Here is a 22,305-nt window from a genome sequence, read left to right on the forward strand (position 1 = left end):
CGGAAGTGGTGGGACAGGAAGATGGGAATAGAAGCAGAGGTAAGACACCCCCAAAACTGTCAAACACCATTATCTGAATTGCAGAGTCAAAGACATACAAGTTGACAGTTTTGAGATCCTGGGGCTTGATTTTTCAGGAGGGCAAACACTCATAACCTTACTTGAAATCAGCTAAAGTTTGGCTTTAAATGTATAGTCCTACATAACGTTAATACTTCGGAAAATCAAGCTATAACAATCTTAAATGAGATATAAAAATTGCGATCAGTAACATTTGTAAAGAAAGCTATAGAAAAGCCAATGAGGAAATTCAATTTTGAAAATGGGGTTTGAGTAATGTGCAATAAATGTTGAGGATAATTTAGTTTCTTGAGGTAGAGAAAATTACTATGGGAAGCTCATTTGGATTTGGTACTGATTAATCGGAAGGAAATGGCTAAGATTCTAATGGTGATAGACAATTTGAATTAAAGTCATCACAAAGAAATAGAGTTCATGATTCTTTGGAGAAGGGAAAACTAGCAATATCAGCAGGACAGCTTTAAAAAAAGACAAATTTCAACAAACTCAGCAAATTGCCTGCTACACCTCTGCAGAACATGTTCTATGCAGCCAGGAATGAGGAAGCTCTGGAACCTACCAAGAAAGACCAAAGGTCTCGAGCCCAACTGCACTCTACTTTGCCACTTTCTATCCTGAAACCATTACAATAGCTAGTAGGGCCAGGAGCATAGGGGAACAAGGTGTGCATAGGCCTGTATATGACTTGGGTGTTCAAGCTTTAACATGTGAAGAGAAAACATCTGTTTTTACCTCTTCTCATCATCAGAATTGTTCAGGATCTTGATTCTTTTTTGATGGCCAAATTGTTGTGCAAAAATTAGAAACAAACATATAACTGAGTGTGAATTTAAAGGAATGCCCAAAAGCATAGTACCTGAATCAAGAATGCAGATTAAGTTATAGAAGAATATTAGGTTTCAAAATAGATTGGATAACAGAAACGGATTCAAAGTAAGTAGAAGCCAAATGAAATACATACCCATTACTTACAGAGAAATGAGGGACACACAAAACAGGGAATGTGCAATGCTGCTGTTGTTTCCTGTCTGCAACCAGGAGAGGAATGGACTAAAGAATAAATATTTCAATAAATTTGTTGTTTCCATGTCAGTAGGGCTGTGTGAATAGAGAAAGAAGAAATAAGTAATGTCAGAGCATCTGGCTACTATCTTCTGGGTGAGAAATTGCTAAGTCCTAGAGAACTAAATAAAATGCATGTAATCTCCCCCACACCAAACAAACAAACAAAAACAACAACAAAAGAAAGGTCAAGGAAATCAAGGAAATTATAGATTACTCATCCTAACTTCAATATATATAAAAAAAAAAAAACAAGAATTAGTTATTACTTGAGATGTAAACATTTTAAGAATAAGATTATGATAAACTGGCCAGTGTGGTTTTGTTGAGAACAAATCATGCCCGGTAAATTTAATCTCCTCTTTCAACAGCATTCCTGCACTAACTAAGGGAAGTGGTAGATTTTTGACACATTAAACTTTTATTAGAAAGCTAAAGAACAGTGACTCGAATTAAATCACTGTAAATGGGTATTCAGCTGCTTGAAAAATATCTTAGTGAAGATCACTGTGAATAAAGTCTGGCTTCCTCTCCTTTACTGTCCCCTGTTGGATATATTGATACAATCCCCCTAGCTGCCTTCTCTCTGTGTTGAGCAGTCCCAGTTCTCCCAGTCTCTTCCTGTGTGTCAGACACTTCAGTCTCTGCATCATCTTTGTGGCTGTTCACTGAACTCACTCCAGTACATCCACATCCTTCTCATCCTGTGGAATCCAGAACTGGACACAGCACCCAGATGGCTCACCAGTGCTCAGCAGAGGGAAAGGATCCATTGACCTGCTGACACTGCAGCCCAGAATGCTGTCACCCTTTGCTACAAGCGCACATAGCTGCCTCATCATTAACGTGTCTGTCAGGACACCTTGGTCCTTCTCTGCAAAGCTGCTTCTAATCGGTTGGTTGACAGATACCACCACTCTTCAGGATCAAACTGGAATGTGAGCCAAGGAGAGTTCAACAGAAAACTGTTCTTGTCCCAATTCTATTTGGTATTTGTCTGAACAATTCATCTGTCTGAGTAATAGCATTAGTGGATGGTGCTGAGCTGAAGGAGGTAGCAAATAAAATATATTAAGTGATACTGAAATCTTTGAGAAATTTTTCAAAATATGACTGGGGAAGGAAAAATCAATTGCACGAAGACAGAATGGGAAGTAAAGACATCAGTACTGTCTCAGGCAACTCTGGAGATACTATAGACTACAAAACGAATGAAAGTCAACAGTTTGAAATGCTATAACTTGTGTTGGGCTTGTTAAATTCAATGGATGTGTGTGTATACCACCAAAGGTATTGGTATGCTGTGCACTGGTGAGGCTGCAGGTGAGATTCCTTGAGCACTACATTTTAGGAAGGGGATCAGTCAGAGATGACTGAATAGCACCTATGAAGAACTCGGTTTGCTTAGTTTGGAGAAGACTTAGAGTGGATACAAGCCCCTAGCATTTCATAAAGACTATTTATTCATCAGACAATGGGAATAACATTTGTTATGTCTAGTGGACAGAAGATTAAAAAAAGCTTGGCTTGGTTTATAGAAGGGATGATTTGTATTCGATTATAGGAAAAGCTTCTCCACAAGTAGTGGGCCCGTCATCTGAAAGGAGACTGTAGGAAGCTGTAGGGCTGCTTTGGGTGGTGGAAGTGAAAGAACTAGGAGGGGGATTGCCCTGGGTGTGCTTATCTTGCCTCAGGGTAGGGTACTGGGGTGAGCAACCTTTGGTGCCTCCCGCTAAGCCCTTCTGTGGTGATTGCACAGTGATAGCAGTGATAGCACACGTGTGAGTGAAGGCTTGTATAGCTGATATTTTTGGAGCCAAACATTTTCATTGGACCTGTACTTGCACTTTGTGTCTACGGCGTGATGTTTCTCTTCTGCTCTAAAGCACTGTGATCTTGCTGCTGCAGCCTTGTCCTTATCTTGGGCTCAAAAATAATTCTCATGTAACTGGGTTAGTTTACAGACCACTATTCACTCTTAGACAAATCCAATGAAGTCCAATGTCATAAGACAGGTTTTTCTGGTCTGGAATATTTAAGTTCTATTGAGACCCCTTTTCCATTTTGCAGTTGCTGATGTACACAGCAGTTACACCAGCTCTCAGATACTACATGTACGTCCCTCTTACACAGTCAAGGATTGTGTTTGCTTTAGCTATCAGGTCACACTGGCGTAGATCCTTGCCTTGTCTCTCGAACTGCATTCTGTACCACAGATTATGAACTGTGTTTCCAGATGCATTGACCTTGTGCGTTATTCAGGGTAAGCAGAGAATTAGCCTCTGTTGGTTGCGATGGTTTTTTTATCAGGAAGTTATCACCTATAATTTCTAGACACAGACAGATGGAAGCAGCCTGAGACCACCATAATATGTTTTCAAGAACAAAATATTCCATTGTAACAGGTTTCTTTTTCTTTTTTTCTTTTTTTCTTGTTTTCTTTTTTTTTTTTTTTTTCCCTTGCTCAGGTGTTTAAGCATTTGCTCATAGCTATTTTCTTGTCTGATTTGATGTTCTGTAAAAAAGCCATTTCTGATGCATCTCTTAAGCTGTTAAATTATCAACCTTCCAGGTGCTGCTCTGCTGAACTATTTGTAATTTTAAAGCTTTTGATCCAATGTACCATTCCCTCACTTCTTTGTCAGGGGTCATGAGAGCCAGAGGGCTCACAATTTCAGAATATAAATGTAACGTGAGGATGTTTTTAGCCAAGACAGCTAGATCACTAACAGAGGTTGCCAACTGTGTCTGGAAACCATTTTTTTCTTTGTTTTACAGGCAATGCTACAGCAGTTAAGCAATCCCGGTATAGGATTATAATTCAGGATGCTGCCAATGGGGGACATGCATGCCCAGACACCTTGTATGAAGAAAGAGAATGTGAAGATATTCCCATCTGTCCAGTGTATAGGTAAAAAAGATTAGCTTTGAATCAGTTTCTTGCTAGTGGGTTTCCAGTTCTCTGGAAAGTAATCTTGTTGGATCATCCTGCACAATTTTCACTGGAAAATGACATAGAACTGGAAAATGCAAGGTTATAATAATAACACAATTAGTAATAACAATACGTAAATAGTAATTTTTGCAAAATACGTACAAGTAGAGATCAAGTTGAAGTTTTGAAATTATCTGGCTTCATCAGAATGAGCACCAACAGACACAGCTCCTGAAAACGGTAACTTCAGGGTCTGAAGTATTTAAGGATAGTTTTACTGGGAACTCCCCCCTCAATGTACCTAAAAATCAATGCAAGCTATTTTGGTACCACAGGCACTCAACTGCCTTAATCATAATTGTATGCTTATTGCAGAAACAGTCTTCTCCCCTGATGCTCTCACTCCAGTGAATAATATGCACTTTAAAAATTTCTGATTAGACAAATAGTACAATAGGGCAATTACTCACCACTCTCATTAAAATTCTATGACCCATCTGTTACACAATGTTAGTAAATAGAAATGTATTATATCTTTGCATATAAATCTTCAAACCACACATCCAGTAGCACATAGACTCAGAGCAGAGCAGGCAACTGAACATGGGGACAAAGCAGGAGCCAAAACATTCGGCTCTGCATGGCACTGTACTGCACAGCACTATAGAAAGCTACTGTCTTGCATTCCTGGCTGACACACGTCATGGCACAGAAAGCAGCAGATTGTGTAAAGCATCAGACATGTGAGAATGGGGTTGCAGGAAGAGAGTCTGATTTCAAAGCTCACTGAATCTGTTGTTTATTTTGTGACTTTGAGTTACACCTCCAAGAAATAAAAGGAAATATGGTGGAAGGATGGTGTGGCTTTCTAGAAGGTGAGCCTTATGTCTGAATTTCAGTTCACAATGCTTATTTCAGGTCTGATTAAAGATTTTGTTGTTGTTGTTGCTGTTTTTCCTTGAGTCTCTGCAGTATATCATCATTTGTATCTCAGCTTTCAGAAGTTTTTGTCTGGACCTATGAATTGTTTTCCAATTTTAGCTACTTAAGTGTTGACCTTTTCATCTCGTAGGTGGAAGACCCATCGATGGAGTCACTGTATACTGGTACCAGATTCAGTGAGACAGGGTGTGCTGGGATATAATGAGGCGTGTGGACATGGTTTGCAGTCAAGGGGTAAGCTTTTTCTATGCAACCTTGAAATATTTAAGGCGATGGAAGGTGACATTTAAGAAGGGTCTTTACAATTTTACAGTAGCCCATTTGGAAACAGTGACTTCAAGGGTAAAATAAAGTGTTTTGGGAAGTAGATTCATTATATAGCTTTGCTGCTGTACTGAAAGCTAAAGTACCAGTAACATGATAGTTTACTAGGAGTACAGGGATGGCTTTATGCTGGGTATTCATGTATCCGTACAGTAAGTACCCTTGTTCTTCTGCCTAAAGATGAAGTATGTGGGCTTTGAAAGAACTATCTATCTATAGATCTCTGTGAAGTAATCCATTCTTGGCACTAAAAATGGAAAGGATAATTTCCTCATGATTTTAAATTTTGCTAATAATTTGCCTGAGGCCTGATTTTTACTAGGACTATTTGAGGAGTTCAGTGTGGGTAAAGGCTTTGGGCTCCTGCCCTTTGTGTGATTAAGCACTTGGAAAATACAGTGATCCAATTGTCTGAACAAAAGCGTTAAGAAGAATTTCACTATTCAGAGTATGTGATCGGAGTCTGTAGCAGTTCCTGCAGATGGCTTGAGATGTGGCTGTTATCAGTCTGCTGAAAAATCTAATAAAACCTTTAACAAAAGGTTATTTTTATTGAAAAAAGATTACTATACAGGTATGCTAACTGAAGAAACTTGACATAATAATTTACTCCTTCACAAGGTTAGAAACTATTCTTTAAAGATGAACTGAATTTCTTACATAATCTGGAAACAAAGGAAAAGAAAGAGAAGCCCTGACAGTATGTGGGCTGCATCTGAAAGAATAAATGTTTTAAACTACAATTCAAAGGAGTAAATAACTTTAGGTAGGTTTTGACCACAAGCCTATGCATACGGTTTTCAAAGAGAACTCTGTAAATTGAGATGTCATAAAATGTATTCCTGAATCTCCATGTGAAGGGAAGGTAATCTTCAGTAAGTGCATGAACTTTTTATTAATCTTATTCTTACAGAATTTGAAGAATAATAGAAAAGTATTTTGCTTATTTTTGCTCTGTGGAGAGCCCTCCAGCAATTAAGGAGGCTATGTAGTGTTTTGGGGTAATCATGGGAAAGGAATCTTACAGCCTGGTGGGTTTAAGCAAATTTTGCTTCAGTGCCAGGTTCACTTTTTATAATTAGCTGAAGTTTTCACAACAGCTCCGATTTTCATAATTGCGTGATGTGATAGAACCAATCTGCTAGGCACTACTGAGAATGAATGAAGTTTCAGGAAAATGAGTTTTCAGATGAAATGCATGGAAGATTTTTGAGACATCTCAAAACAAGAAAACTCCTACAAACAAGAGGAGTGATGTCTGCGGAGCAGGCAGCTGAAACCAAGCTGCTAACTGATGAAGTCGCTTCTGAAAAACAAGCTGGTGGACTTTCGGTGATTCTGCACCTGATCTGTAAAAGTGTTTAGTAAGGGAAACTTTCAAAAATCTTATGTTTGAACCTTGTCTTGCTACCTGAACTTTTCAAGAGCAGCTAGCATGTGTGAAGAGATGCTGTGTTAACAAACTGTCATGGAGTAGCCATTTAGACAAAGGTGGCACATGCTTACACACCCTGCAGGATGTCTTCCAGCGTGTAGACCTCAGCGCTGGAGGACTTCTGAATTTATCATTCTTCAGTATGAAGGCAGCCTTTGGAGGTTTTTTGAAATAATATATGAGGCAAGTCCAGAGAGTTGGCTTTGTTCAACCTGGAAAATGGGAGTGGGGATGCAGTCACACTTCTTCCAGAAGGGCATAATGAAAAAACAGAAGAAACTATCATAAGTTGTCCCAGATTGCCTAGGAAGGCTGCAGGTGCATTGGAGATGCTTAAAACTCAATTGAATAAGGACCTGAGCAATCTTTTCCAACTTTTAGGTCCGTCCTGCTTTGAGAAGGCGTTGGACCTCCAGATGTCCCTTCCACCCCAAATTATATAGTATGATTGTGTCAGTCTATAGAAATCTCTTGAGGATAAACTGTGCCATCAGTGTAAGAACTCTAGGTGTTATAGTTTTATGCTGTCCTTCAATATTCATGTATCCTATGACAGCTTGCATTTGAGTCATCACCAGTATTCTACACAGTAACTGGCTTGCATAGTGTGTCAGTCTTTAGCTAGTAAATGCTTATTCTTCAAAGAATATTTATATGAATTTGCCCAACCTCTTTTTTACTATACAACAGCTATTACCCTTTTAGCACTGAAGATAATCAGGCACAGAACATCCACTTTAGAATTTTTTTTCTTTCATTGTCCATGTCCTGACTGTCATGTAAATAAGAGGATTTCAGTTTTCAGTGACTGTCAGGTCTGTCTAATTATAAAGGCATTGAATTAATATCAATTATTTCTAAAGAAAGAGTGTGGATGTGTATATGTTTAGAATATATTTAAAATATAACTGGGACTCTGATGAGGGAAAAGTAAGTCTGAAATGGCTTTCAAGCTCCATTCTTATGGTAGATTCTGAGATAGATACTTACAGATCTTGTTCCATGAGTGTTTTCACTCAAATGGCACATGTAACATGCTGAAGATACTGGGATTTATTTGAGTAATGAACAGAATAGCCAAGGAGATGATGCCTCTCTGAAGCTGCAGTTTTCACAGCTTTATCTTGGAATGATGTTGCACTAATTAAAACAGCCTTTCATTTTGTGTATCACCTTCAGTAGACTAACTTATTCAGAAAACAGTCAGGCAGGTAAGAGGAAAATAGTGTTTAGAGCTAAGAAAAATACTTGTTATTTAAACTTCATTAAGGCATTATTTGCAAAAGAACGTCAGATGGGACACTTGAGAATAAAACAGGGTGGGGATATTACAGTTGCTTGACAGTGACATAGACAACATTTCTAACAATAAATGAAGAGCTTTACAAGCTTTTCTATTGCTATATAGCTGTCATTTTCCTCGACAAGTGACTAATTTACTAGAAGGTGTCAAGACTGTGAGAAAATTGCTTCTGCTTCAGATGCCCTTTGGTGACTTTACTGTTCTCTGATGTTTGTGATGGAAGATCCTCCAGAAATGACCTCTCTCTTCAATGCTGACATGTTCAGCCATCTTAGACATTCACATTTTTGGGGGGAAAAAATGTGTTGCTCATTACAAGGGATTGTTAACATTTAATTAGTGGATGGAAAGCCTGCTTTAAGCAAGTGTCTTTGAAGGCTGCTTCAAAAGCTATTGGATGAAGTAAATGGACATGTATTGAAAACCAGACTGATGTAATGAGGCTTGGCTTTAAAAAAAATAGTATTGGAAATACCTGACAACATGGTTATGAAAAAAGTAGTTACTTTCCAAAAGCAGGGAGAAGCTGCAGTGATGGAATATGTCACATCTTATTTTTTCCTGTTCCTGCCACATCTTAATAGTGATTCATTTGAGGGATTTGACCATATCTCTGCCCATTAAAAGAAGGGATATGTCCATCTCTGAGCTGTAAGTCCCAGTTGGAAGAATATGGAAGTGCAATGACACGAAGCAGAAAATTAACACAAAAGCAAATATTCTTAGAGAATAATTTATTGATTTGTGTACAGTAAAACAACAACAAAGCCACCAATGCCATAATGAGAAACTATTACTCTGCTTTGGAAGAAGTGCACTCTCCCTGGCTAACCTGAGGTGACGGTGTGGACTAATACTGGATGGCTTCCTTGTGCTTCTTAGAACATTTTTTTCTGGTATGCTGTACTGTCAGACCTTGTATGATGTATTTCTTTTGTCCATTAACAAGGTTGTAAATTCATACCACATCGGATTTGCTAAGATAGTTGGTGATATAGATATAATCTATTTCAGTACAAAAGTTGATATATGAATTGGCAGTGAAAAATCGGGAATGCAGGAATCACTGGGCTCAAGGAATTTAGGATTCCTTTCTCCTTAATTGCAGGTTTCTGCAAACTCATTTGGAGTTTGCATTTTGTAGTCCATCCAACATTAGCTTTACCTGGTAGAACATTGGCAACTTGAGCCTTATTCTGGGTGATACTGAGGATTTGATATGTTTGTCATTATATATTTCTATTTTTGTTTGTTTATTTTTCCTGATGATGCTGGTCTAGGGACACAATGGTAATTGGTGGTTGCGGGGAAATGACTGGGAGTGTGGACTCGGGAGCACAGCAAGCAGAACGTGAGTGGTCTTGGCCAACATCACTGTCTGGAAGACACCTGCTTGTCAGCTGGTAGCACTGATAGCATATAGCTGAGGGAGAAATAATTACCAGGGTAAGGACAGGAGCTGGGTTTTGTTAGTGATGTATTTGAAAGGGTTTGTGAAGTGAAGTCTGTCTAGGATCAACATTCAGGGGTAGTCTTTCCAGGATGCTATCAGTTGCATCTCTGCAACTTCGCCAATGTAGCCATTCTGCGTCATACTGCAAATTCATGCAGTACATGTTATCTGTATTTTTATTTCCTTGTCACTGATACTGCAATTTGCAGCTTACAAACACATGGGGAGTAATAAGGTGATAAGAAGCAACCAAAATAGAATAGATTTACTATTATTTGTTCTTGATAATCTGATTTCTTTCCTTGGCAAGGTGGCTTGCTGAGGGTTGGCAGTAAGGTAAGTGGGAAGCAGGACATATTTCCTTGACTTTAGGAAGACTTTGAGTCCAGTCCTATGTGATAGTCTCCCACAGGGTATTCAAGTTCAGAAATTCAAGTTGGATAAATTGGAGAATGCTCTGAAATCAGTACGACCTAGAGAAATGCACGATGAGGTGGTTGTGCAAAAATAATTTCAAAGCTCTGTTATCAGCTGTTTGCTGTCAACCAGGAAGGCCATTTCAGATGTCATCACACCTGCCACATGTACTCTCGGCTGCCTTCACTGTTTTCACTAACAGTGTGTATAATGAAATAGAGAGTACAAGTATAACACATCTAGGTAATCACAAATTGCAGGTTGTGAATACTTTGAACTGCAAGCCAAAAAAATCAAGTTGGATAAATTTGAGAATGTTCTGAAATCAGTGAAGTTAAATTTTCAGTAAAGAAAAAAATGTGTAGCAGTTACACTGTGTAGAAAGACAGGCAGCAGTGCTGCAGAGGTGAGTGTTGAATTGAGTTATGGACTATGAGTTAGTAGCATTATGCTGTTGTAAAAAAAAAATGGTACACATCATTAAATCATCTATGTCTTATATTTTATTTCTTATTTCCACCCTACTGAAATTGATTTTTCTAATTCCTAAAATAGAATATTTTAACAGGTAATCCTCACTTTTATTTCTGTTCAGTAATATTTTCTGCCACTGTAAATGATGACAAACAATTAAGATCAAATACAAACATCAAACCTTTTCTTAATTAATTCTAATTCCTTGTTTACCAACAGAATCCGAATAGATTAGGAATTTTATTTTTCTTCCAAAATATCCTATTTTCATTCATCAGAAAAAAATAGTTATTTATGAGTCTAAACTCTGGTGAATATTAGTGAATGATTTTAAATCTCTTGAATTTAATGAAAATTTATCCTTTATTTTACACTTGAAAATTATTTACGGTCTTTGTGAACTATGCATGAACTGTGCACAGGAATTCTGAATTCAAGAGATTTATCATGACAATATGGATGTTTTACTATGTAAATCTGGATTGTTTGTATCTAATTTCTACCAGTTTACCTTTATGATCTTTAAAGTATTTCTCAAAGTCTGTGTTTAATTCTGGATTTGATAGTTTCATACAAAAATGTGTGATAATGTTTCACAAAGAGGAAAACAAGGAAAAAATTGAGGAGGAGACATCAACACAAAATAAAAAAAAAATCATTTGGAAAAGCTGTGTGTATGTATTCTTAGCCTTTCCTACAGTAGCAGAGTGAGGAAAGTTTCTGCTCACAGGCAGGTTTTTGATGGCATGTATTTGAGTTTGGGCTCAAATAGAGCCAAATTGGGTTAGAATTGACCAGTAGCAGAGAGGAAAGGGCAGATGTTGACTGTGTGAGATGTGGTGGATAAATCACTCTGAGCATTTGTGGCTGACTGAGATTTCTGCAGTTTAATTTTGAGATCTAACATCACCTACTTGTGTAGAGATCGTCCTGAGCCCCTTTCTGAAATCCTGATGACTTAGCAGAGTTGTCTGTGTAAATATTTGCATGGCTTTATTGATGGCTGTAGCAGGTAAAGTAATAGTTTGGGGAATTGAAATTAGTCCATGTATTGTATCACATCCCACTGATTTCCAGGTCATGTTTTCTTGTAGACCAATTTTTTTTTTACTTTGGACTCAGTTGATAGGACAATAGGTAGAAAGATTGATACCGATTTTCCAGTGACAAGTTGCTGACAAGAGAATGATAGTGGACTACTCTCCTTTTTTATGGGAGATGTCAGCAGACATCAGAAGACACTTAAAACAGTGCTACTATATTTCAATCTGGGTCTGGTCCAGCTTCCATCTCAGGTATATCTACTGTAAGAGTATTTCACAGGCAGTAGGAGAATTGGCATGACCTTACTTTATAGATGCTAACTAATAGCAAGAGAGACTCCAACTCATTCTGTCACTGTAGCCTTATGCCAGCAAAACATAAAAACTAAGGAGGCTCTTATGAGAATTTGTCCTGACAGTAATCTACAGTGCAACATTTTATCCAAAGGCAATTCAGTATTCTGTAGACTTTCCATAAAATAAAGATGATGAAGTCTGCGTCAGATAAATTATATGTATTTGATTTCCTTCAAAAATAGGACAATATATTCTACTCTGTACAAGGAAACAAGCAGGCTTTCTAGCTTAACTCTGCGCTGTTCCTATCTGATAAACAAAACAGGAACATCAGCATCTTAGTACCACATGCAGCATTTATTTTCTGGGAAAAAAAAAAAAAAAGAAAAAAAAAGTCTTGATAAATAGAAAAGTCTTTTGAAGCCAGAAGGCATAAACACTGAAAATGTATATTACAAGCATGTACCAATAGAGGGATTGTTAAAAGATCAAAATAATGAGAAGTAAAGCAGAGGAACATCAAAGCTTTCCAGGCTATGTATTTCTGCCTTGATTAGGAGGAAGGAGGGAAGAAGGGGGAAAAGAAGGCTTTAGATCAATAGGAAATGGCCCAATCACCTCAAAGTCAAAGGCAGCACCATTCAAATGTGTACAATTTACAAGAATTGCTAGAGCATCTCAATCATAAAAGTCCCAAATGATCTGACAGCACTCACACCATATTTAGCAGGTACACATAAAGAGTCAAGATCATCTTATCTGAAGGAAACTCCTTTTAAAACGTAAGGGTAGATAGATTTTCATTTTGTCTTTCATCCCTCTGATTAAGTTCTGCTCTCTTTGGTCCTCCTAAGATTTCTTTCATCTAGTGTGTAGTCTCTATGATCTAAGAAACTATCTTTGGTGAAAGTCATTTTTGGGGTCCGTTTTTTAAACGATGAATTGTCATTAAACAGAGTATAGTAGATGAAAGTGGTCCAAGGAGAACCAAACTGTGCTGAGACTTACTCAGGAGGATGAAAGACATAATGAGAGACATAATGAAGAGCAATCTCTTCCTCCAACTGGAGACAGGCCCTTCCAATTACAACTTGTTTTAGCATCATCTTCCATTGATTTAAAATTCAGGCTATGAACTGTTGATTCAGACTTTTCATACAAACCCGAGAAACTTCTATTATATGAACAGTAGGCCTGGGTGGTCACACTTCTTGTTTTGTGCAGAGGGTGTTATAAACTATAACTGAAACCTTTCTGTGACCATGGATTGTTTGTAAGTAGACCTGATTGTGCAGCTTTGTCTGCTACTTTTCAAAAATACAGGAGCCATTTTGCTCTAAAGCTCTGTGTTTTGATGACTTAGAACCTGAAACAAGAGGGTTTATAATCCTTCATATTTTATATGAGCTCATGTAACTGTCACTGTAACTAGTTATAAATATATATATATATTTTTTTTTTTCCCATGTTCCTTTTGCCTCTTCTGTGTCTGGTATACTGTAGTTCTATGAGTTAACCCTGCAGTGTGTAAACCATTTCACTTTATTGGTGATTTTCAATTAAATTGAATTATCCTTTGTTCAGGAGACAATTGAGTCTATTTTGGTCACCTTTGTGTTTTCTATTTTATACAGCACTTTCATGACCCTCTTGCTCACATCCATGCTGTAGACAGTCCCATTCCATACTGATATAGATCTACTTTTGATTTTATAATTTTTTTATTTCCTTCTTGTTATGCTTATGCTGTTTACAAATCCAAAGATAGTTCATGCTAAAGCCATTCTGGTTCACAGGAAAATTGTTAAAAATTCATCTGAGCTGCCCATGATAAGATCCACCTTCTCTGGAAATGGCCTGAAGGAGAACTTTTCTTCAAATAGGCTCTTTAAACTGGAGATCTTAAAGCATGACCAAAAAATAAGTAAGTTTATTAAAAAGCTTTTATACTCCTGGTTGTTGGAAAAACATTAGAGATGCTTTTCTCTGAGCCATTACCACAATAATGTCATCTTGTCCATAATGATCTCAGTCAAGTGGAATAACAAGTTCTACAAATTCTGGAGACATTATGTGGGAGGATAAAGACAGGATATGTATTCATACAGCATGGTGGTACACACGATACTTAGTTTGGTATTTATTTTACCTAGTTGACTAAATGGTTGGTTCTGGGTTGAAAACGCTGATGCAACTTATGTCAATGAAATATTAGAGGACTTTGTCAATTTTGTGGGAAACAAAACAAAAACTAAGCAAAAACCAACCAACCAACCAATAAACAAACAAGCAAGCAAACAAACAACCCAACTATTGGTGAAAGGAAAAATAGAGACATTGAAAGGAATGGAAAATTCTGTTTTTGGCAGATATTGTTTGTTGTCACGCTGCTAAAGTTTGCCCTGTCTAAGGATTTTTTGTTAGAGAAGCTGAGTAAAAGTTGCATTTTGCATTTTTCCTTGTTCTACATCAGTTAGGAAACACTTATTAGAAATTATTGTCAGATTTCTTTAAATAATTAAACTGTGGTATTGAACATGAATATTAGAATCCTAAATGACAGAGCTCATCAGTGTTGCATACTGTAAATCTTCAAGCACAAGATATGTTAATAGCGGCATGCCACAAAGGTGCAAAATGAATCCTGATGTCATGTTCATTAAATGTGGACTTGTATATTTATGTTACTCCAACTGAAATTGAGATTTTAGACATGAATTTTTCAGTTTCAGAAAACATGAATAACCATGTCTTAAACTGCCTTTCAAAAATCCCACAACCTTACTGTCAAACAGGTGCAGTAAAATGGCAGTATGGTAACTGGAAGTGACGAGAATACTTATGAAATGCTTGTACTTATGCAAATACTTCAAGTAACTGTGAAGTGGTCAGTATTTCCTACATTTTCTTTACACATCCAGTGCTGCTCTTTTTTCTTGGCACCATTTCTAAAGATGTTCACCTCACTATGTTCTGCCTGACCTGGAAAGAAAATTAATTGATATATTTATTTATTTATTTTTTAATAGCCTTTCTATATTAGGAAGAAATACTGGTTTCTAGCACATAGAGAATATCCATTGGGATAGAAGTTTTCTTTAATGTTCAAAAATATATTAAAAAAAATCTAAGCACTTTCCAAAGCTGTTTGATTATTGCAGCATTAATGCTTCTGAGCATTTTTCCTGTTCAAAACAGCCCCTTCTTCCCTTTCATTAACAGTATTGTCATTGAACTGCTTCTCAAAGGATTCAGAAGAAGATTCAGTCTTCCTTATATTATAATAAATCAAAAGAAACTTCATCCAAAAAATTGGAATTCCACTGGAATAAAATTACTACACAAGAAAAAGCCATCTCTATATTTTGATGGCAATAGATAGTAATGAAAAAATGTCATCTCCTAACAAAGATTTTTCTAAAGTCAATTTTTTTTCCTGGCAGCCATTGGTTTTGCCTAGTGCGTGAAGCATTTATTAAAGGATTTCTGATATTGGCTTTGTGAAATAAGGAAGGTATGGAATAATATATTCTGATATTTTACAGGTTTTTCCCAAAGTAGGGTATTTTGTAATGTCAAATTTGGATCTTGAATGTGAAGCCCTGTAGGAAATGTGACTTCCTACCACTTTTCTGGGCAATTCTAACATCAGTACTGTCGTTCCTTTTTGACAGTCCCCAGAAGTTTCAGTCCTGTGATCATATATTTATTTTCTTTGATATGTGCCCCAAGGTGATGGAAATTTCTTCGAGTTATCTCTTTTCTGCTATCTCTTGGATATTAACTTTCTGTATCTTTGTTTCTATCCTAGTGTTTGTGTTGGCAAAAGAAACGCTTGAACTAGAGCTATGCTATATGAGGGAATCTAACCAACCTATTAAAATGTAATAGGCTTGTCGGAGGCCATCTACTTCAGCATTTGTTTAATCCAGGGTGAAGTAGATCAGCATGTCCTCAAGGGATGTATTACGTGACAGAGCAGCACTCCCAACCGCTGCCGTGTGATAAGAATATATGGGCTTCCATAGCCTCTGCCCTTGCTGACCACGAGCCTTCACTGCTGGCTTATTTTGTTCCTTCTGCTCTGAGAGGATATCTTAATAATAGGTACTTATTAATAAAATTTGAGAAAATCAAGCATGAATTGGTCTGTAGTACTGACCAGATATGTGTAGACATTAACTGCTGACAGGGCCTGAAGGATTTAACTCTTCTGTTGCATTCTGACCCCACAGCTTGTGATGTGGTCTTTACACACATTGTCTCTGGGGTACATTGGGGCATTTATTTCATTCATCGAGGCAAATCAGACGTACTCTGTATGTGAGAAGTTGATTTGACCAGCAGGTGCTTTTCAGTTCCACTTTGAAATGATCAGGTAATGGAGCACACAAAATTCACTGCCTGCAAGATGGATGGGTTTTGTACAGGCTGCATTGCTGGTGAAGTTGCATGTGAACAAACCTCCAAACAAACAGGAAATACATTTGTGCTTTAAAATAAATAGATATCTTCAGCGCGTAGTTTCACGGAGTATAAATTTTCATGTAATCTAAGCACATCTGCTCATAATAATTAACTTCTGTGGCATATGAAAGGAAAAGCTACATCAGCTCTCTGGTATGATGAGATGGATTGCTTGCTGTCTGTTCATCATAATGATTAATTGTAGCATTTATATGAAAATGGCTGCTCTTTATTCATTTTTGTTTTTAGATCATGTACCTTGCTTTTTTTTTTTTAAATCTTATTTAAATGTAAATACTCTGAAAATCCTGTATGAAAGCATAAACTTTCCAATTTTAAGTGCTTTGATGAGAAACCAGGCAAAAATGTGTCTCTGCTTAAATTGCCTTATCTGAAGACTTTGAAAGATGCCTGTCTTCCTAGTTACATGAATTTCACAGGTAAACATAAATATAAAAAACAGTAACCATGAAAGAAATCTAGAAGGACTATGGAATTTCAGCTGATTCCAAGGGCTGATGTTTCCAAGAGGCAAACTTAATAATACTGAAACATAACAGCAGTTTGCAGTTGGTCCTTTGGTTTTCAAAGTATTAAATATTTACAGTGAGGAAAATAATAACCTGTTGCCCTTCCAAAAATTGCGTACAATTAATTTATGGGCTGTAGTTTAGAAAAATTTGAGTACGTGCTTTGTTGAATGTAAGCTTTCAGATGTGCAGTGGAAGAAGTGATGGATGTATGAGTACAGCTATCAAGTAATGCTGGCCTGTCAAGTAGTTTGATCAGGGGACACAAACGATCCTATTGTATTTACTCCCAGTGCAGTCATCATCTTCTTCCATTTCTTGAAAACAAGTTAATAAATGTTGTACAGGTAATCCCTGCTCTGGTTCCATTATTACTGTGTTTTGAAGTCTCAATATTTTTTTTTCTTTATTGATAAGGTGATTCCACACCTGTCAGTGCAATGCTCTGTATAAGCAATATGCCTCCTTCACACACAGCATCTCTGCAGTCAGCAGCAAAACTCATGGCGTTTCCTTGAACAGAAACCCTCCTCTAACTTCTGTCCAGAAGCGTTAACACCAGCAAATAACAGCTGGTGAACAAAGGCATCAAGGTGTGGAATTGGTCTGTCTGCCCTGCAGTGCTGACATGCTGTGCCAAGTGAGGACTCCTAGACCCTCATATAGCAACTACATAAAGCAAACCTTTAGAAATCTCTGGCTGACGTTTTTTTTTTTTTTCTTGTGGGTATAAAGATGAAGGAGGTCACTCACAAGTTTTTACCGGTGTTCAGTTTGTACACTAAGAATTGTGTAAGCAAAAGAAATGATGTGTGGAGAGCATTTATTGAGTGAAAGTCTAAAACTCAGGTAAAGTTGCAGTTAGGTGTGAACAGAATTTAGCTTACAATTTAAAAATCTTTCTAGGTTGCTCAAATCATATTGATTAAATGATAAACAAAGTACTTGAAATCTCATGGTGAATGGCATAAGATCCCCGATCAAATTATACTGCAAACAGAGCACTGTAAAGGAAAACATCTTCCCCAGTTAGTTAAGTCTTCTTATTTTTTTTTTAAAGGATTTCTTATTAAAAATTCCATCCCAAGATTTTCTCAGAAGATAAACTAAACTCAACAAAGAAGTTAATGCAAAAATAAACTATTGCAAGGCATCAACAAACAGATACAGTAAGCAAATAAGCAATTTGTAGATAGAGAGTCAACATCACATGAAATGTTTATAAAGGTAATATTTAAGATCTCATAAAATCAAATTGTATTCAGATACAATAACAAAAGTCAGTAATAAAACAGCGGTGAATCAGGTCCAGAGAGAATCATAAAGCAAAAGGCTATGTTCTGTTTCAGAGTTTTTTAGTGCTAAGCATACTATATATTTTTATGGCAACTCCACCCAATCTTTGCTTACCCAGTTACTCACTGTTGAGTGTGTGCATACAAATCAGACTGCTAAAGGCATGTGCTTTTTGATGCACTATAATTTAATTATTAAGAAAGCCATTTGGATGTCATTTAGGATTCATGGTGCTGAGCATTTTTAGGATTTTGTCCTCAAGGAAATAAGCTATTTCCTGTAGTAGTTTCAAGCCACAGCATATGTAATGCTGTGTGTTTAATGAGTGATCAGGGAAAATACTATGGGGCGAGGAGGGAGTTTAGGAGGAACTGGAGAGCTGTGTTTCCTTACAGCTCAGGAAATCCTGACTGCAGAGTCCTGGATTTTCTTTACATTTTACATGCACATTTACATACACTTTACATGCAGCAGCTCTGCTGCATTTGGAGTCTTCCGGAAGTGCATCATTAAGGTTGTTAATGAAAATTTGAATTAATAATTTATTCCATCTTAATAGTGAACCATTGGGAATTGCAGTCTCTACACAGTCTTTCTGCTAGTTTTTCTTCTACTCTCTACTTGTTTGCACAAAATTTTAGTTCCCTTTCCTTACCTTTATTTTTGTGTAATTCTATACCCCTTACCTTAAAATAAATAAAATAACAGCACTGATACAGGCTAGTAGTGTTTCATGGCAAGTTGCACTTCCTCCATGAGATCTCAAAGATTCTCATCAAGTCTTTAAGTTTGCTAGAGCAAGGATTTCATTAGGACCTCGAATTTCAAAATACCTGGCTTAGCCTAGAAAGCTTTTTCCCTTGTAGAGGCCTCAGATTTTAATTTTGTTTTAGCTGCTAATTGTCACACTTGCAGGACTGCAGCTGATATGCTCGTTGAAGTGGGGGGCAAACTTTTTTTGGGCCTCTTTTTTTGCCAGGTGGGGCAGGAGGGCTGGAGGGTGTCTTGTCTGTCTCCACATTTACAGAAGGATCCTTTGTTACCTTTACTGCCCTTTACTCATTGTGAATTATGTATGCTTGTGCTGCAGTCGTCTTCTAATCCTCAGGAACTTGACCTAGTTTCCACCTTTCTTTGAGGGCACTGAATAGCTTTTGACTGAGCTTTCTTGCTCCTGCTTATCTGTGGCTATGCCCAGTTCCTAATGAGACAGCTTTCACTTTGCCATTTGTTGTTTTTATGAGCTGCAACTTCCTATAGTTTTTTTTTTTTGCTTGTTTGTTTTTTTTCCCTGCCAGCCCAGCCTTTCAGGACACCTCCCATACCTTTAATAAATTTATATGAATGTATTCATCCACCTACCCATCCAAGCTGTTGTTACCTGTGTAATTTTATGGTCATTCTCTTTCATCCTCCCTCTACCCTGCTGCTTTGCATGGGTTCCTCCTCATGGCGTATGATCTCGCTGAGTAGACTTTACTCTGTGTCCTGCCCCCAAAACACCAAATTTTGCCAAATTCACCAGATCAGTCTCTGAATTCTGTGGACTTTCTGAGCTGTTCTTTGTTCCTTTAGCACCAGGAGGTGTGCCATGGATGGAGGTGGTGTGCCATGGATGGGTCCTGCTGCTTGCTCCCAAGTTCACCTCATTTAAGGCCCTTTGCCCAACACTGCATATATTCCTTTCCAATTGAACCATTGCCTGGGTAAACTGCATGAATTTGCCTGTCAAGTTTTGGCTCTGTCAGGGTTTCACTCAAAGAAGTATGTAATGTGATAATAATATGAGAAGTAAAAATTATCAGTCTGTTTTTTAAGACTTTGCTGAGTACATATAGAATTATTGTGAACCCTCAATTACACTTCCTAAAGTATAATGTAGTAGATCTCCTTCCTACCTTATTGTGGAAGAAAAAAACACAAAAAAAGGCAACCAAGACCTGTCCTGGAAAAGGCTACTTCATGATGGAAGAAACCTATTCTCTAAGGGCAGTTATTATATAATTACTCTCTATAGCAGTTATTCTGAAAGGAAAAGTCAAATACTGATAGCAGTTGAGTGTTTGCTATTTAGTCAGCGTTTTTGTAGGTGATGCAAATTTTGTGTTGATAAAGGATAATTTTATTTTTGCAAGGGGTTATGTATAATGTGCTTTTTTTGAGTTCTAACTGAAGAGAACCACCATAATCATAATGGAAAGTATATTAAACTTCATATTAAACATATACTGTGAGAAAGGTGGGTTAGCATTTGAAACATAAAGAGTTAAACTCTTCCTCACTTCTCGGTCTTTGCTCATTGTTTTGCTGGGAGAAGACTGTCAGTCTCGTGTCTTCTAAATGTATCCTGTGACCCTACCTCCAATGCATGCTTATTTTTTCTACAATAATTTTATATAGCACTGTGAAATAGGCTTCTGTTATATTGGACAACATAGAATACAAGAATCCGTGCAAAACTTCATATGAATCCTGGCTATTTTGCTTGCTTACTGTGCTGGAAAACCTTGTAGTCTCATCAAGACTTCTGGTTTATTGATAGCAGGCACATCAGCATTGGCAGTTCATCTTCTTTTTCTCTTTATTAGAAAAACTTTCTGTATTTTTGTATTGAGTAGAGGAGAAAAATCTGGGTTTGTGTTTGTAGTTTGTGTGAATATATATGTCAGTAGTTGCTGCTGCTCTCCAAAATTCTCATCCCACCCAGGACTTGATCTTGTGTTTTTGTGTTTTGTTTTTTTCTTTTCTTTCTAAGTTTCACTGTATTTTGACAGTTGTATGAGTACTTAGGATGTGGGTTAAAGCTAAAATAGCCATTTTATGCATTCCTTTATAATTTTCAGCAACTAGGGAACAAGTTTTTTCTTTAAAAAAAATATCTTGGTGTAATCAGTAATTTTACTAATAGTATGCTTCAATACATTTTCTTTACCTTTTGACAAATTGCATTGTTAATCTTGTACCTCCAATGTGTGGTACTTAATACTGTATTCTACATGTAACCTTTAATTATTTTAACTGTTAGTTTTGATCCCTACATGGAAGGCTGTGGAGATGTCTTTGTTTCACACACCTAATGCTTTATGAGATAAACAAGTAATTCATGCTTTGTTTTCTCTCTGGGCCACATAATGACCTAGTCATAATTTTTGAATCGGCTGTCAACACACATTAAATCAGAGCATCTATTTGAAACAGTAGTATTTCATAAGCTGCAAGTGACAGTTCATTATCTTATCTGTGAGAACTCCTTTATTCCTTCATCTTGCCTCAAAAACAATATCCCTGCAATTGAACTTTTGCTAAAAGTCAAGGTCACAGCTTTGGAATAAAGTTATGTATGAGAATTGCCTGTCTCCTATTGAAAATGTGAGTAAATCAAAAGTACTGATACGGTAATCTCAATCTACAGTATGTTCTCTTGTGTTTTGTTGAAACTAAAGGATACAAAGTTTTATTGGCTTTTTAAAACTGTTCCTTTTAGTGAAACTTCCTTGGAAAAGCCTCTTATTAATAAATCTAAATTGAGTTAACGCTATACACACACACAAAATCAGAAACAGCAGTAAATTGTAACAGAAATATATATATATGTGTGTGTGTGTGTGTATACATATATAATAAAACCTGCAAGAAATGGAATTTATGTATGTATTTAGGTAGAAGTGTGACATCTACTTAAATTAAATTAGTTTATGAAATTCTCTTAAGGTTTGCTGAAAGTCAGCAGAAATTCCCTCTACTTTCTGTTGGGTGTTTTCCTTGGAGGGTGCTGGGAAGGGGAGAGAAGAAGGGAATATTTTAATTAGAAAGACACCATTTTTCCATGGATTTATCATTTTTTCATGGAATGAATGTCATGAAAGGGCCTGTCCTAATGTGGAAGAATGATGCCATTTGGTTTCATTTGATTAAAGGAAGCTGGAAAACAACTTCACATTTGATTATACAAACTGCAGTTCATGTACAATGTAATGAGAGGAATCTCCCAGAAATCTATTTCAATTTGTGAACTAATTTTGGTTTGGTATTGTCATATGTCTTGCTAATATGTCAAAAATCATTATGAGTTTGTAATTATTTTATAGAGTGTAACAAAAAATTAGAGTCTTTGTAACCTTTTAATTATTGCAGTAACTTCAACTTCTGCTTACAATTTGACATTATGACATTGAAAATTATAGTCAATTTTTTCATACTTTTGAACAAAAGTCTTTGTCTGACTTTTGGCCTGCTGCAAGGGTAC

General features: G+C 36.9%; 1 protein-coding gene across 8 annotated transcripts in view; it reads left to right on the plus strand.

Annotated features, from left to right (window-relative positions):
• The window catches only part of THSD7B (thrombospondin type 1 domain containing 7B), a 395,835-nt gene that overhangs the window by 260,180 nt on the left and 113,350 nt on the right, over window positions 1-22,305 (plus strand). For all 8 annotated transcript variants that reach the window (XM_072040738.1, XM_072040735.1, XM_072040736.1 and 5 more), the window contains exons 12-13: window positions 3,922-4,054; window positions 5,151-5,254. In XM_072040738.1, the coding sequence (XP_071896839.1) occupies window positions 3,922-4,054; window positions 5,151-5,254 (237 nt within the window). The remainder of the gene's footprint in view (window positions 1-3,921; window positions 4,055-5,150; window positions 5,255-22,305) is intronic.

This window comes from Anas platyrhynchos, chromosome 7 (assembly GCF_047663525.1).
Source record: "Anas platyrhynchos isolate ZD024472 breed Pekin duck chromosome 7, IASCAAS_PekinDuck_T2T, whole genome shotgun sequence".
NCBI classification, from domain to species: domain Eukaryota; kingdom Metazoa; phylum Chordata; class Aves; order Anseriformes; family Anatidae; genus Anas; species Anas platyrhynchos.